The sequence below is a fragment of the Antechinus flavipes genome, chromosome 5, assembly GCF_016432865.1.
Source record: "Antechinus flavipes isolate AdamAnt ecotype Samford, QLD, Australia chromosome 5, AdamAnt_v2, whole genome shotgun sequence".
NCBI lineage: Eukaryota > Metazoa > Chordata > Mammalia > Dasyuromorphia > Dasyuridae > Antechinus > Antechinus flavipes.
Window position 1 is genome coordinate 83000344 of NC_067402.1, and position 13538 is coordinate 83013881.

The 13538-nt window shown below is 40.8% G+C and overlaps 1 protein-coding gene across 4 annotated transcripts in view; it reads right to left on the bottom strand.

Moving 5' to 3' along the window:
- Window positions 1-1689: 1689 nt before the first annotated feature.
- Window positions 1690-13538, bottom strand: part of DNAJB6 (DnaJ heat shock protein family (Hsp40) member B6) — a 114192-nt gene continuing 102343 nt past the window's right edge. For 3 of the 4 annotated variants that reach the window (XM_051961573.1, XM_051961574.1, XM_051961575.1), the window contains one exon: window positions 1690-3549. In XM_051961573.1, coding sequence (XP_051817533.1) covers window positions 3467-3549 — 83 coding nt within the window. In that variant the 3' untranslated portion in view covers window positions 1690-3466. Of the gene's footprint in view, window positions 3550-12613; window positions 13409-13538 lie in introns of those variants that run through there. The other variant, XM_051961577.1, reaches the window with a different exon arrangement.

The window sequence follows — 13538 nt, forward strand, 5'->3', positions numbered from 1 at the left end:
TCTACAGCTGCTCCCATCCCCGATTTGATACTCTCCAGTCTTCCATTCCTACCATCTGTTTAGATATATAATCTCTGTTTGGGCACCGCTCCAATTGGGCCCCTAGCCTTTGTGATACCAGTTGCTATTTTATCCTCTGATCTCCTGTTGTTTCCTCTGTCTGCAAGCTGCATCTTTCATCTCCCTTCACACCCACCCACACACTCCTAGTCTTGTCTTCTCCCTAGTCTTAGTTGTTCTGCTAGTCCCTGTTAGCACAGCTATATCATCTATTCTCCCCATTACCCACCAAAACCAAAATTAACAGGGGAAATGTGCACCCAAGTTGTTTCATCTTTAATGGACAACACTAGTGTGTTAGGAACTCAAATAGATCACAGCACCAGCGATGAACTTTTAGCTCTATTTGTGGTTTTAATTTTTTAGATCAGGGATTCATAACCTTTTACTAATTACAAACCCCTTTAGCAGTCTAGTGAACCCCTTCTCAGGTTTTTAAATTAAAAAAATTTTTTAAATATAATTTACATTTTACTGGTGGAATAAAATATGAAAAAGAATATAAATGTGTTCAAAATAATGGGAGAGAGCTGTAACACTAAGGGATCAGGAAAAGGCTTCCTATAATAGGTGTCACATGAACTGATCTTCAAAAGAAGGGTTTTAAGAGTTGACTATAAGAAGGAAGTAAATTCCAGGCATATAGCACTGTAGTTGTAAATATAATGGGGTATAGCTAAGGCATAACCATTCACACAGAGGTCTTGGAGTGGAGAAGGTGGAAGAAATGAGAAGTTGGGCAGACTGTGATTCAGGCATTGGACTTACTGGTGAATAGGGAAGATTCACAAATGACATCAATGAGGGTCTTGATAGGATAGTCAATTTGGAGGCAATTCTTGGAATATATCAGAGGATTTCCAGACTTGGGAAAATGTCAGGTATATTCAGAATAAAGCTAAGTTTTAATGAGAGTTAGAAGATGGAACAAATATAGAGAGAGCTAGGTAGGATGAAATTAACAAAATATTGGGATTTCAGGAAGCAGAATGGAAAGTTAAGGCAGAGAATTATAAAAACTGGGTTTGACTATGGCTGATATGAAAAGGAGCAGTGTGTGTATGGAGAGATAGCAAAGATTTTAAGGCAGACCAAACTAGGAAAGTGTATATCATGATACAGAAGGAACGGCATATCTACTTCTATTTCCTCTATGATCACCACTGATTGCTCCCTTGGGCTCCCTCCCCTCTCCCTTACCCCGGCCACCCTCAACTTCTCAGGGCAGAGGCACAAAGCAACAAAAGAGCTCAAGAAGTGAAACATAGGGAATTACAGTGGGGAGAAAGGAGCAATCCCACCTACCAATCCAGCAATGAGGAAAAAACCCCAGTTGTCCTACCCCAATTATATTTTGGGTTGATATAGTTGTCTAATGGGCTCTGTCTGAGTCATTTATATTTATTATTTTCTGCATAAAAGGGGAGAGGAGGATGATAGCTTAATTTCATTTTTTTCTAACCTGCATCTAACATTGACCTTATGCCACACCTACTTCACCCTCACACTCTCCAAATAAAGTGTCTCTATATTTTCATAGTAATAATTGAAAATAATCTCAAATCCACTTGAAACACCTACTCCTCCACCTCCTCTCCCATCTCCCACCCCAAAAAAAGACAAAGACAATGAGAGAATTGCTTTTATTTTTAAATATTAGTAACACAGCACAAACAACTTAGTGGTACTTATCAAGTGACCGACAGAAAGGCTATGCTAAATCTTAATGTTTCACATATGTAGTACCTAAAATATCCTACATACGAAGTAAAGTATCTTAATGTTTACTAAGGTTACAGTTTTCATGATAAGCATAAATACTAAACCACCCCAGGGTTCTAAATTAATCTACCCTCCCTCCCTCCCCTCTCCCCCCACCTCCATATATAAGGCCCTTAAAACACAATTTTAACAATCAGTTCATACAAGCAGAGGCTACATTTGTATTCTGGCTTCCTGAAGCTCAGTATGTTGCTACAGCATATTGACATGCTGCATTTTACCAAAGAGCTCGGCCTTCAACAGTGCTAGGTGGAAGCTGCTGGCTTTTCCCCCCCAATCACATCAAAGATTTCACAGTGACTACATCTTGAAGACACAAAAGAACAAACCAGTGTGACCCAGAGGCTCCGGTGTTAAGAGGGAAAGAATTCACTGCCAAGGAACATGCAAGGAATCAAGTTAAGTCAATACAAGGAGATTCTAGTCAGGCTCAAAGAAAAAAGAATAAAGGTTAAGAAGCAATAAGGTCATGCAAATGAAATAATTACAGGAAGCTGGAAAGTGATCCTGCCAGATTCAAAATGATTTTTTTAAATGAAGAGAATGTTTGCAAACTGAAAGTCAGCTTGGCCTACTCACTCATGATAGCAGATGTCACTTTAAACTAGCTTATTCCTTCCCCTCATCATGACCCTAATATGAAAAGAGTCAACCAATCGCTGTGGAACAAGAATTATTGGGGCAGAATCCTGGACATCCAATGAAAAGGAATCTTATAAATATAATAAAATAAAAGAAGAGATTCTGCATCATACACACCCCAGGAAAAAAACCCAACCAACCAAACAAACAAACAAACAAAAAAAAAACCCAACGGAAGTTTAAAGTAGAATTTGGACGGTTTGGAGAGTTTGGGAGTTAAGGTCATAATGAATGTCAGGAATGAATGATTTCACCTCTGGGGTGATTCAGCGGTCACCTGGCAGCACCTAGGAGACAAAGCCAGAGGTCTAGAAACATCTAGGCCCAGTTAACTTCTATTTAAGAGAAAGTACCTTCTTCACGACTCAATGTAACTCACAGTATGACAGTTTTCTTAAATTATGCAGTCTTTAATTATCTTGCTAAGTAGCATATGTTCTACCTCCCTTAGGGAACAAGGGTCACTTGGCAGATCCTTCAAGAGCCCATATCTGCTCACCAGTTAGGTTCACTAGGGCTTGGGCGTGCAGGGTTCTGTTGTAGCAGTCTGCATGAGTTGCATGGATGAAAAGAATGAGATGGAGGTTTAACACTAACCCTCAGCGGGGTGGTGCTCAGTCCCCTCGAGGGGAGGACACAAAGTGAAAACATCTACGATCTTCCAAATCACCAGTACATCACACATCACCAAACCACCAATCACTAACCTGGCAGTCTTCTCACTTGCCTAACCCGACAACCCGTTATTAAAATGTCCAGAGTCTCATGAGAAACTGTGATGATAGTGCAGTTTTAGTACAATATTTAAACACGAGCTGTCTTGTACCTAACAATGTGTATGACCAAAACACACAGACACACACACATGCGTGCACACACACACACATACACACATACACACACATACACACACACACACAGATGTGTTCAAATGTTATAGGATCATGTGGTGAAAAGGTACTGGTGCATCTGACAATCCGTTTTAATGGTTCCCTTTGGTCGACTTCTTCTTCTTCTGCTCTTCTCTCTGTTTCTGTTTCTTCCTCTTGCCACCTTCTTTGTGTCCTGAGGAAATATGGCTTGTAAAACACTGTTCAGACATTAACTGCATTTCCTCTGTAAGAGGCAAATAGTTCTATATACCCCATATAAAATCACACACACAAACCAGCATCTTCACTTGCAAAAATTGCCATCATTAAAACCTATGTACAAAGGGGCAATCAGAGGAATCCCCTTTTGAGGGGTGTGGGGAGGAGGGAAGCCCCTGGAGCTGGGCAAGGACCCTCTGGCTCTGTGGGGAAGAATACATGCACTGTCCCCTTACTAGCGGTCATATACAACCAACAGTTCTTGCTTAGGGTTCCTGATTGCATCCTTATGTTCACATGACTAGGGGATGTGCATGAGTCCCTTCCTATGGAGTCAAAGCCCATGCATAGGACAGCAGATCAAGAGGTTCCCTCGATCAAACCAACTGCATCTAAAGCAAATCTAAATTCAGATTTTTTTTTTAAGTTACGGCTGAAAACCTTTTAATATTAGGAAGAAAGAAGCCATTCAAAGATCTTCAAAGTCCTTCACATTTGACATACAGGCTACCTATCAATCCATCTCTTTATCTGCCATCCTCCTAAGTCTCTCCATCCCTTCTTTCAATTCAGGGGAACTCAAACACCTCCTTAGTAAGCTGACATTATTAACAGAGCTTTCTCCTGGTCATAGGATTGGAGAACATTTGATTGTGTTGGAGCATTCCAACAGGGCCAGCCTGAACTGCAGGGCAAGGAAGTTACTTTCTCTGACATCTTTGCAGAAGATTGGGCTCATTCTGTGGCATGGTAGGATATTCTCAGAGCACAAGTACCCAATATTCTGACTTGAGCAAGAATCCTTTACCTTCCCAGTCTACCATACTCCAAGTCAAGTTTTGCCTGCCCACAAGCAAAAGAGTCATTGATTCTAGACAGTGAGGGCACAGCATGGCTCCATGCACTTATCCTTTGAAGTTCTAGCCAAAGGGGTCAAGGCACATTGACCCTCATCCTATAGTCACTCTGGTAGAAAGAGCTCCCAGCAGCAAAATGTGGAGGGACTACAAAATAGTTTAACAGATAGATAGGCCTGATGCTTTATTAGGCAATAAAAGAACATGAATTCAATCTGAATTTCTGGATTGGGAATCTGACATGTAAAACTAGTAATACGGCAGAGCCGCCACCAGCCTGCACTTTAGAAAGCATAGATCTTTTAACCCACAGATATACATCACAAAAACAAAAGATACTCCTTTTAACATGTAATAAATACCGGACTAAAGATGGCTGAAGAAGTTGAATTCTTGGTGGACAACCAGTTTTCACAAACAAACCTTAAACATAGAATGCTATAAAATGTCTTCCATGCCCTAAAAAAAATGCTCATCAATAGTGGTCCCACACTAGTCAAGTCATCAAACATTCATCTTAAGGAAAGCCTCTCTTGTTTTTGTTTTAGTTCAATAAGGTTGGGCTGCAAAGGCCTTTTCTGTCTCACAACCTGGCCTGAGGCCTAGGACACATTCCCTTATGAAGAGAAACATCTTTCTCACGGCTAAAGGCCAACATATTTCACCAAGGGCATCAGCCTAATTATTTCCACATCAGAGGTAGCTGAGCTTGGCTCATCCGTGCTAAATTCAAGTTATCTATCCATGTGGTTTACAGCCTTGGTTGAATGATGAGGTTTTTACTTTAAAAACCAACTTTTAGCCTCCTAAACTGGAAGCTTAACCAAAGTATGACATATGGATTCTCTGATTATTCTTCCTTTATTCCGCATTGAGCTAAGGCTTCAGGCATGACACCTCTAGGTATAAAACAACAATCCTCAAGACAGCCTCTAATCCCCATCCAATTTTATGCTGCTGCAGTACCTCTCTACTAACAGTCCACTTATTTCACTGGGACTAACCTGATACTCAGGATTTTGAAAAGTTCAAAGCTCTCTCAACATGGTACTTTCCACAGCACAATGAAAAGACAGATGCCCTTAACTCTTGAAAAATGTTCTAACCATTCAATATGTAAATTGGTTTGGAGGCCCCTATGGATTTGAAAACAAAGGAAATTTTCCACTTCCCTGCCAAGATCCCACCATGACACAAAAGGTTGGCCAACAGTAGATGGAGACTAAAAGCCAAAGCTTTGCCAGCAGGAGGTGCGATCCAAAACCGAGAGCAGATCTCACTTGACCTCCTCCCACAAATAAGGATGGACGACAGAACTAGCTGAGGCAGAGAGTTTGCTTGGGAAAGAAAGCGTTGGTCACTCAGCTTGTCCCGTGTGGTATGCGGAGATGGATGATTCCAATCCTCTTAATTCACCATCTCAGTCATTCCCGAAGCACGTTATGAAGCGGACATCCCAGCACGAAGCAAGTCTTGCCTACCTCACTTACTGTCACGGTGAAGAACAGATTTTTCATGGCAGAAAAAAAGGATTGCTTCAGTTTAGCTCCCCTTTTAATCAATCTGTGGCAACCTGTCTTGTACCTCCCCAAAGGTAGTTATATCTGGAAGCCTAAGAAGTCTTCTCTGACCTTCAAAACCATTCTGGGCACCCCTACTCCCTTTTCAGCTCCCCTTTTCGCGTTATCTTCTCCCACTGGGACATAAGTCTCTGAGGACAGGGAGTATCTATCTTTTTCGTTTGCATTTCTATCCCCAAATGTCTGACACTGAGTAAGCACTGAGTAAATGTTTTTAATCTAATTCAGGAATCTGGGGTCCAGATTCCAGCTCTGATACTTTCTACTTATGTGACCTTGGTGAAGTCTCTTTATGCCTCAGTTATATCTAAAAATTGGATTTGTGAATACTTTCACGACTTATTCTCCACATGACTGTCTTGAGGAAAGTGTTCAGTGAACCTTAAAGGTACTATAGAGTGCTATCATCCTAAGGTATGGACTATGAACAGAAGAGAAACAGCAAAGACTTCTGGCTCTTGTTATCCTCAAACCTGCACCAATTGTGGGAATCAGAGGAATCTACATCAGTGAGGGGAAGAGAAAAGATGAGAGAAAAGAAAGGCAACAAACTATACAACTCAAGTAGCAATGATATTGAGTTGAGTGACAAGGCATGTATATGCCAAATAAATGCAAATTCATTTGGGATCCTTCTATTTCCTTCACTTGGGTTTTGGGGTGGAGGTAGAGGGAAAATCTTACTAGACACTAGGCCCTGAATTCTGGGGGGGGGGGGGGGGGGGAAATAACAATTAACTAAAAGTGTGAACCATCTTTAATGGATATATAAAATAGCTATTTAAAATGGGGGGGGGGGGGAGGAGGTACATTTGTCACTTTGTTCTGAGTCATGAAACAATGAAGCAGTGAACTTTATAAATAATGGCAAGTTAAGGATACTGATGACACCATTATTGCTAATGGTAGATTAAATTTTAAAATCCCACACATCATGATGGAGAAAGGAAAAGACAATGTCCTTGAGGGGTGGGGAAAGAAGAGAAGACAGAAGCCATGAAAATTCACATAGCTTCCAATTCCAATTCCATGAAGACTGATCTTGTTAATAAGTATTTATTAATCACCTACTATGTGCCAGACATGGTGCCAAGTTAGGGGAAAGAATAATTAATTCTATTCATACCAGTGAAGACCAAATAAAGTGATACTGTCTCTCAAAGGAGAGAGTCTTTCTAATTCCAAGCTGTACAAGTATAAACCTCATTGGAAATGTTTGTGATTGACCTTAGCTTGGTGACTAGAAGCCTAGAAGCAGAGAAAACTGGAAAAATCCAGGTAAAGATCACATTTAAAAATGCTTTCTAGTCTTCTTTCCTTGAAATAGAGCTCCTCCACCTTTCCATGGGTCACAGAGAAAGACTTAACAGGACTAGGCCACCTGCCCTGACACAAAGAGAAAGAGAGTCTTAGTTTTGGTTCCTGACAGAAAGTTTGGAGAAATGCCTGTCAAAAGTGGTCCTTCAAAACCAATATCTGGGGTTTGAACCACATGGAAGAAAAGCCCAACAAGGGAGACTGGGCCCGCTGTGATTAGGTTTTAAACAGTCATTCCTGCATAGAAATTGAGGACTAAATTAAATCCCACCAAAACACCAAAGCCGTGCTAGGCCAACACCAAGCAGATCTATGAATATGCATTACCCACCAAGTCATTGTGTAGCCCTGCCAGTAGCTATGTTGAACTGTTAACTTTATGCCTATGGATGGCTCTCAATTATCCACAACAACGTGGCTAACAGCACTGCACTTTCTACTAATTTTCTAGACCTTTTATGCTCAAAAGTTATCTTTTTACATACCATGGACCTCTTTAGCAGTCTGGGGAAACTTACTTTCAAAATAATGGTTTTAAAACAATTAAAAGAAATGCTAAATTTCAGCTGGAGGCTAGTGAAAATAAAGGATGTCTCTTGAAATCTATCCATAGACTCCTTAGGCTCATGGACTCTGTACCTCCCAAGGTTAAAGGGAAGAGGAAGAGACAGAGACTGTGTAAAGTGACTTGCCCAGAATCACACACACAGGAAAGAAGATACAAGCCCAGGTCTTCTGCCTCCAAATCTAGGGCTCTTTCCTAGGTCACCAAACCACTTTGAAAAAAGCCAGTCTCTTATTTTAAAATGTTTCACAGATGAGTCACAAAGTGCTGAGAAGTGTCTAACTACAGTGTCTTCCCCAAGGTTTGGCTTGACACACTTTCTCTATTTGACCTTATATACAGTCAAGAGGCAGGAAAGGGGAGTAGGGGGAAGTCTAAGTTGCAAATTTTACCCATGTTCAAATGATTTTTTAACAAACTAGTAAAAGACCCAGCATCCATGACAGTTTTCTTTGAGGATTTTTTTTAAAAGCTGTAATTCTTCTTATAGAAGTAATCAAATATACAGAGGTTAAGCTATTTATATTAAAAATTATGCTTTTGAGGATGACAAGCTGAAAGTAAGATTAACTATGAGTGATTAGTTTGACAAGCTTCATGCTGAATGCAGTATTGATCATTGCAGTAACTGAAAACATTGGGCAGCATTTGTGGGCAAGTTAAGTGGTTTCTTTTAAAAAAAAAAAAAAAAGCAGCAGCACACACAACACTTTTCAACATAAAAACTTCTCAACAACGTTCATTGTCCAAAGGACTCCAGAGGCATCCTTTATAAGGTTCTCTTTTCCTCCAAAAGCCTATAGCATGTTTGGGATTTGTACGAATCAGAGGAAGCCCAAGTACATCCTTCTCCATGATGTATTCTGAGAAATGAATTTTCTTTCCAAGATAAGCTATTAAGTTTGAAGCAACACAATCACTCTGGCCATTTGGAACAATGCAACTGAATTTTAAAGTTTCAAATGGAGTAAGCAACAAGGCAAAGGACCAATGGGTCAAAACTGCACCATCTTTACAACACAGCCCATGCTATTGGCACAATGAATTATCTCATTAATCAGAAACAAAAGCAGGACTTGCTGTTGGCTCCCAAAAGAAAATGCAATCTTTCTGAGAGTCTCCTTTGATTTTCATCCTCAAGGAAATTTAACTGGGAGTAGCTAGACTATTATTACTCATGAAGATACACCAACATTTAAAACAAATAATGGATCATAAGTGAAAAATATTTTAGCACATCAATATGATTCATTAGAAATCCAGGTGCATCCTGGACAGACACATACACATACACACACATACACACACACACACACACACACACACACACACACACACACACACACACACACGTGCTGTGGCTGAAAAATTAAATGATTTCACAGTCATACTTCTGGGTATCATACTAGGCTGTATGGCATAAGTTCTGACATCAAGATTCTTTGCTTAGCAACTAGTCAAACTGCTGAAGCATGAACACATCTGTCCTATTCTCTTAAGGAACTCTTTACTCCCTTTTTGCTTCACTTTTCAGGGCCTAATATCTGGCTTTAACAAATTTCATCACAGTGTATATTGAAAGGTCCCTTCAATGGCATCAAAGAAATATTTCCCAAGAAACATTTAACCAAGTGAGAACAAGCTAACACAGACTTGGAACAAAATGTTTCTTAAGCATTCCTCCACTGAAGTCCTATTCTGATACTTGGGGGTGATATTGGAGATAGTATGATGAAAACTCAGGCTCTGAAAAGATCACACCAGCTGAGTTCAAGCTGTGGGTCTAGGCAGTCTAAGTGTGCCCATTGCCAAAAGGATAATAACTCCAAAGCTGGCTAATAGGGGAATTTTGAGGGAGAAAGGCATGACTACTCACAGAAATCAATTAAGGTGGGGAGAGGTTACCATTTTGATTGATGGAAGAAATAGTATGTCATTGACATCATGAGTATTTAAAATAATGAGCACCTCCAGATATCTACAAAGTACCATTTCAGAAGTTGGTAATCAAAGTACTTCTGTCTCATTCAGCAATGAAAAGAATGAGTGGTCAGAGGTAGTTTATGAAGATGATAAAACCAACATACTGGAGAGAGGGAATTAAACTTACACATGTAATACCACTACCATGGCTTTACATGAAGGCAAGGAGGAAACGGTTCCTAGGCCATGTGTCTACAATATAGTTATCTAACCTATTCCTGTTCCAATGAACAAGGGCTTACATAGTGGATAACACAATGAATAGAACACTAAGCCTGAAGTCAGAACACCCTGAGTTCAAATTCCACCTCAGACACATACTTGAGCAAGTCAATCTCAATCTCAGTTTTCTCAACTATAAAAGGGAGACAATAATAGAATCCATCCCAAGTTGTTGTGAGGATCAAACGAGATTATTTGTAAAAGCACTTAGCACACAGTAAATGCTATGTAAATGCTTATTCCCTTTTCTTTCCCCCAACCCCCATAATAGATCAAGCTCTTTCTTACCACAAGCTTGCCTAAAGAGGAAGATGAGAGAGGCAACACACATAGCTAGGATCCTTTAAATTATTAAAGAGTATTTTGGAATGTACCAACTTCTCCAAACTCGGAGCAACTCAACTTTCTATGATATGGCTTGTCCAAAGACAACAGTACCTGCTTCGGATCCCTGTGTTTTTCCCCAGTGTGTCTAAGCTCCACACTTCAGCCCCATCCAACAAAAATACCTCTTTTCAACCCCCCAAGCTGGTCAGTGCCCAGAACATTCGGGAAGTTTCTAACCCCACTGAAGTTAGCACTGAATTTATTCTGTATTCATACATGCTCCCCAATTGCCTCTATTTTTCATTCAATTACACAGGAAAGGGCTGATGCCTCTAAAACATCCATCTGCTTCTCCTGGCAACTCTCCATCTAGAATCCTAGTTTGATTTGTACATTTCAGATGGTTGCTATGCCCATCCTGATGAAGTTTCAGAAGAGAACTCTTGAATTCAGGTAGAGAAAATGGGTCACAGTACCAGAGAGTTTAAAGCTGGAAGGGAACATCTAGTCTAGTTTTGTAGTTGAGAAAACTGAAAGTAACTTACCAAGGTCACAAAGGTAACTTGTGCAGAATGTGGACTCCAAATCCATTGTTCTCAACTCTACACAGACATCTTGCTTTTTATCAGGCTAGAGCATTTCTAAAATGAATCACTCACTAACCATACCCTTTCCTTTGCATTCTAAAATCATAGATGTGGAGCTAGAAGGATCTAGTAAATTAACTAAACCCTATCCAAGCCAGGTGAAAAAAACTGAGGCTTAAATAAATAAATAATAAATAAATGGCTTATCTAAGATTGGCCCTGCAATTACTTACTGAACTAATATTTAAATCTATACCCCTTCTCTATTTGTCCATCATGTTGTTTTCCCAATTCATAAACACAAGTATGGTGCCCTGCTTTACCACAGAGATGAAAATCCCAAGAGACTGCTGTTTCTTTATAAAATTTTAAGTTCTCCAAGAAACTAAGAAAAAGACCTAATCCCTCTGCTTCCCAGATCAGAAATGAAGACTACATTGCCTTTTAAGAGATAGAAGATTTTCCTCTCACGTTCTTACTATTGAGAATTGGGGGTGGAGGGGGGGGGGGGGGGGTTGGGGGGGAATGTGGAAGAAGATTCACCAACCAGACATCTTATGTTTCCTTTCCCATAGGAATAGTTTGAGTGGGTTCCACTTAAATTGTCCTGTGGCTATTTCCTCAGCATACCTCCAAAACTGACTATTTGGATTTCTGATAGCCTGATTTCATCTCAATTCATGATAGCCAATCCTCTCACTTGCCTAAATTAAAGAATCTATATTAACAAAGGGAAGAAGAGGCATGGACAATGCAAAATGATTATTTATCCTTGGCTTTGGGATACAGCTCTGGCTGTATTCACAGCTGTTCAGTGACACATACAAACACATCCATGCACGTGTACACCATGCCTAGGTCTACTACCAATACCTAATGGTTTAGCACTAATAGAAACCACTGGGGAGATAAAGATAGAGGTAGTTGTAGTTAATAATGACTATAATTGGCTAAAATAGAAGAAATGCACTAATTCTATAAATAGCTTCAAAAGTCCTGGATCATAGTTTCCTTCTGTAGCAGCCTTTTAAAGTTCCTCATTTTTGATGATTGGGAGATCACAGGAAAAGATCTGAAGGGGCTTTAAAGGTGAGCTTGTCCAACTCCTTTGTTTTAAAGATGAATTAACTAGGGCTAGGTTAAGTGACTTGCTCCAGGTCACGCAGATTATAAGGAGCCAAGATAAAACCAGGACCCAAGCCTTCTGAATCCAAATCTAGCATTCTTGCTACTGGGCCATTTTGGTGACATTCTGCAATCTAGCTGCCATTTCTGGCAGGTGCCTCCATGGAGCCATCCCATGGCTGAAGGGCAGGATGAGGACAAGTGGATTCAGTATTACCTGCAGCTCTAGATGAATGGGAGGTGGGGATGGAGAGGAAGGAGACACAGACACATACACAAACACACACACACAGTCTCTCTCTCTCTCTCTCTCTCTCTCTCTCTCTCTCTCTTCATGCTCACTCACAAAAGATCACTCAGTTTAGCACAATCCTTCTCACTAATAGGGTGTATGGGGAGCTGAGGGGAAGATAGGGGCGAAGAGAACAGGATGACTTCTGCAGCGGCCGTGGAGAGGAAATAGATGCAACACGTCTTTGGCACTTAAGAGACTTCCCACTTTACTTGGGCATGAGGGTATCCTATAGCTTATTACTGATACCAGGAAAAGGCATGAAGAGTATTTTTCCGTAGTTACAGAGTTCTCTACCTGCTCTACCTGTATGGAGTCCACCAGGCCTTAATGTTAAACAAGCCTGAAACATAAGAATCCTCTTCCATTCCCATAGTTGCAGGTTATGGGCCCAGCATATGTATCAGGGTTAAGTTAGAGCCAGAGAACTAAGGCATTGGCTCATGTAGGGTGGGGCTTGAGGGTGTTTAAAAGGAAGCAGCCCTTTGCAGTGATAGCTAGCACCTGTTTTCTTGGAATAATGATGCACTTCACACACACAAAAAAGAACCATACAGAACCCCCCTCGTTTTACAAGTGGGGGAAACTTGGAGGTTTGGAGAGATTAAGAGTTACTTGAAAGGATGTCGGTCTCCTGAGTTAGGGCAGAGAGCTGTGCATGGAAACCTAAAGGACTCTGTCTGTGCCCCCCACAGGCATCTCCCCTAACTTCCCCCCAGCCTCCGGATTGCTCTGCCCAGGTCAGGTCAGGACACAACAGCACTGGCTATCGTCTTCCTCTTTGTTTTGGTCTGAAAGAGGTTTTCCCTCATCTGGGAGGCTCTCTACATCAGGGTTTTTCTGCTCTTTCTGCTCATTCAGCTCTTTCTGCTCATTCTGCTCTTTCTGCTCTTTCTGCTCATTCTGCTCTTTCTGCTCTTTCTGCTCTTTCTGTTCTTTCTGCTCTTTCTGTTCTTTCTGGTCTTTCTGGTCTTTCTGCTCTTTCTGGTCTTTCTGCTCTTTCTGCTCCTCTGCACAACTAAGGGGATCTGGGAGCACGATGACATTCTTTTCCTCATGGATATTAGTTTTAGAACTTTCACTTTTGGGAGAAACAGAAGGGGGTTTC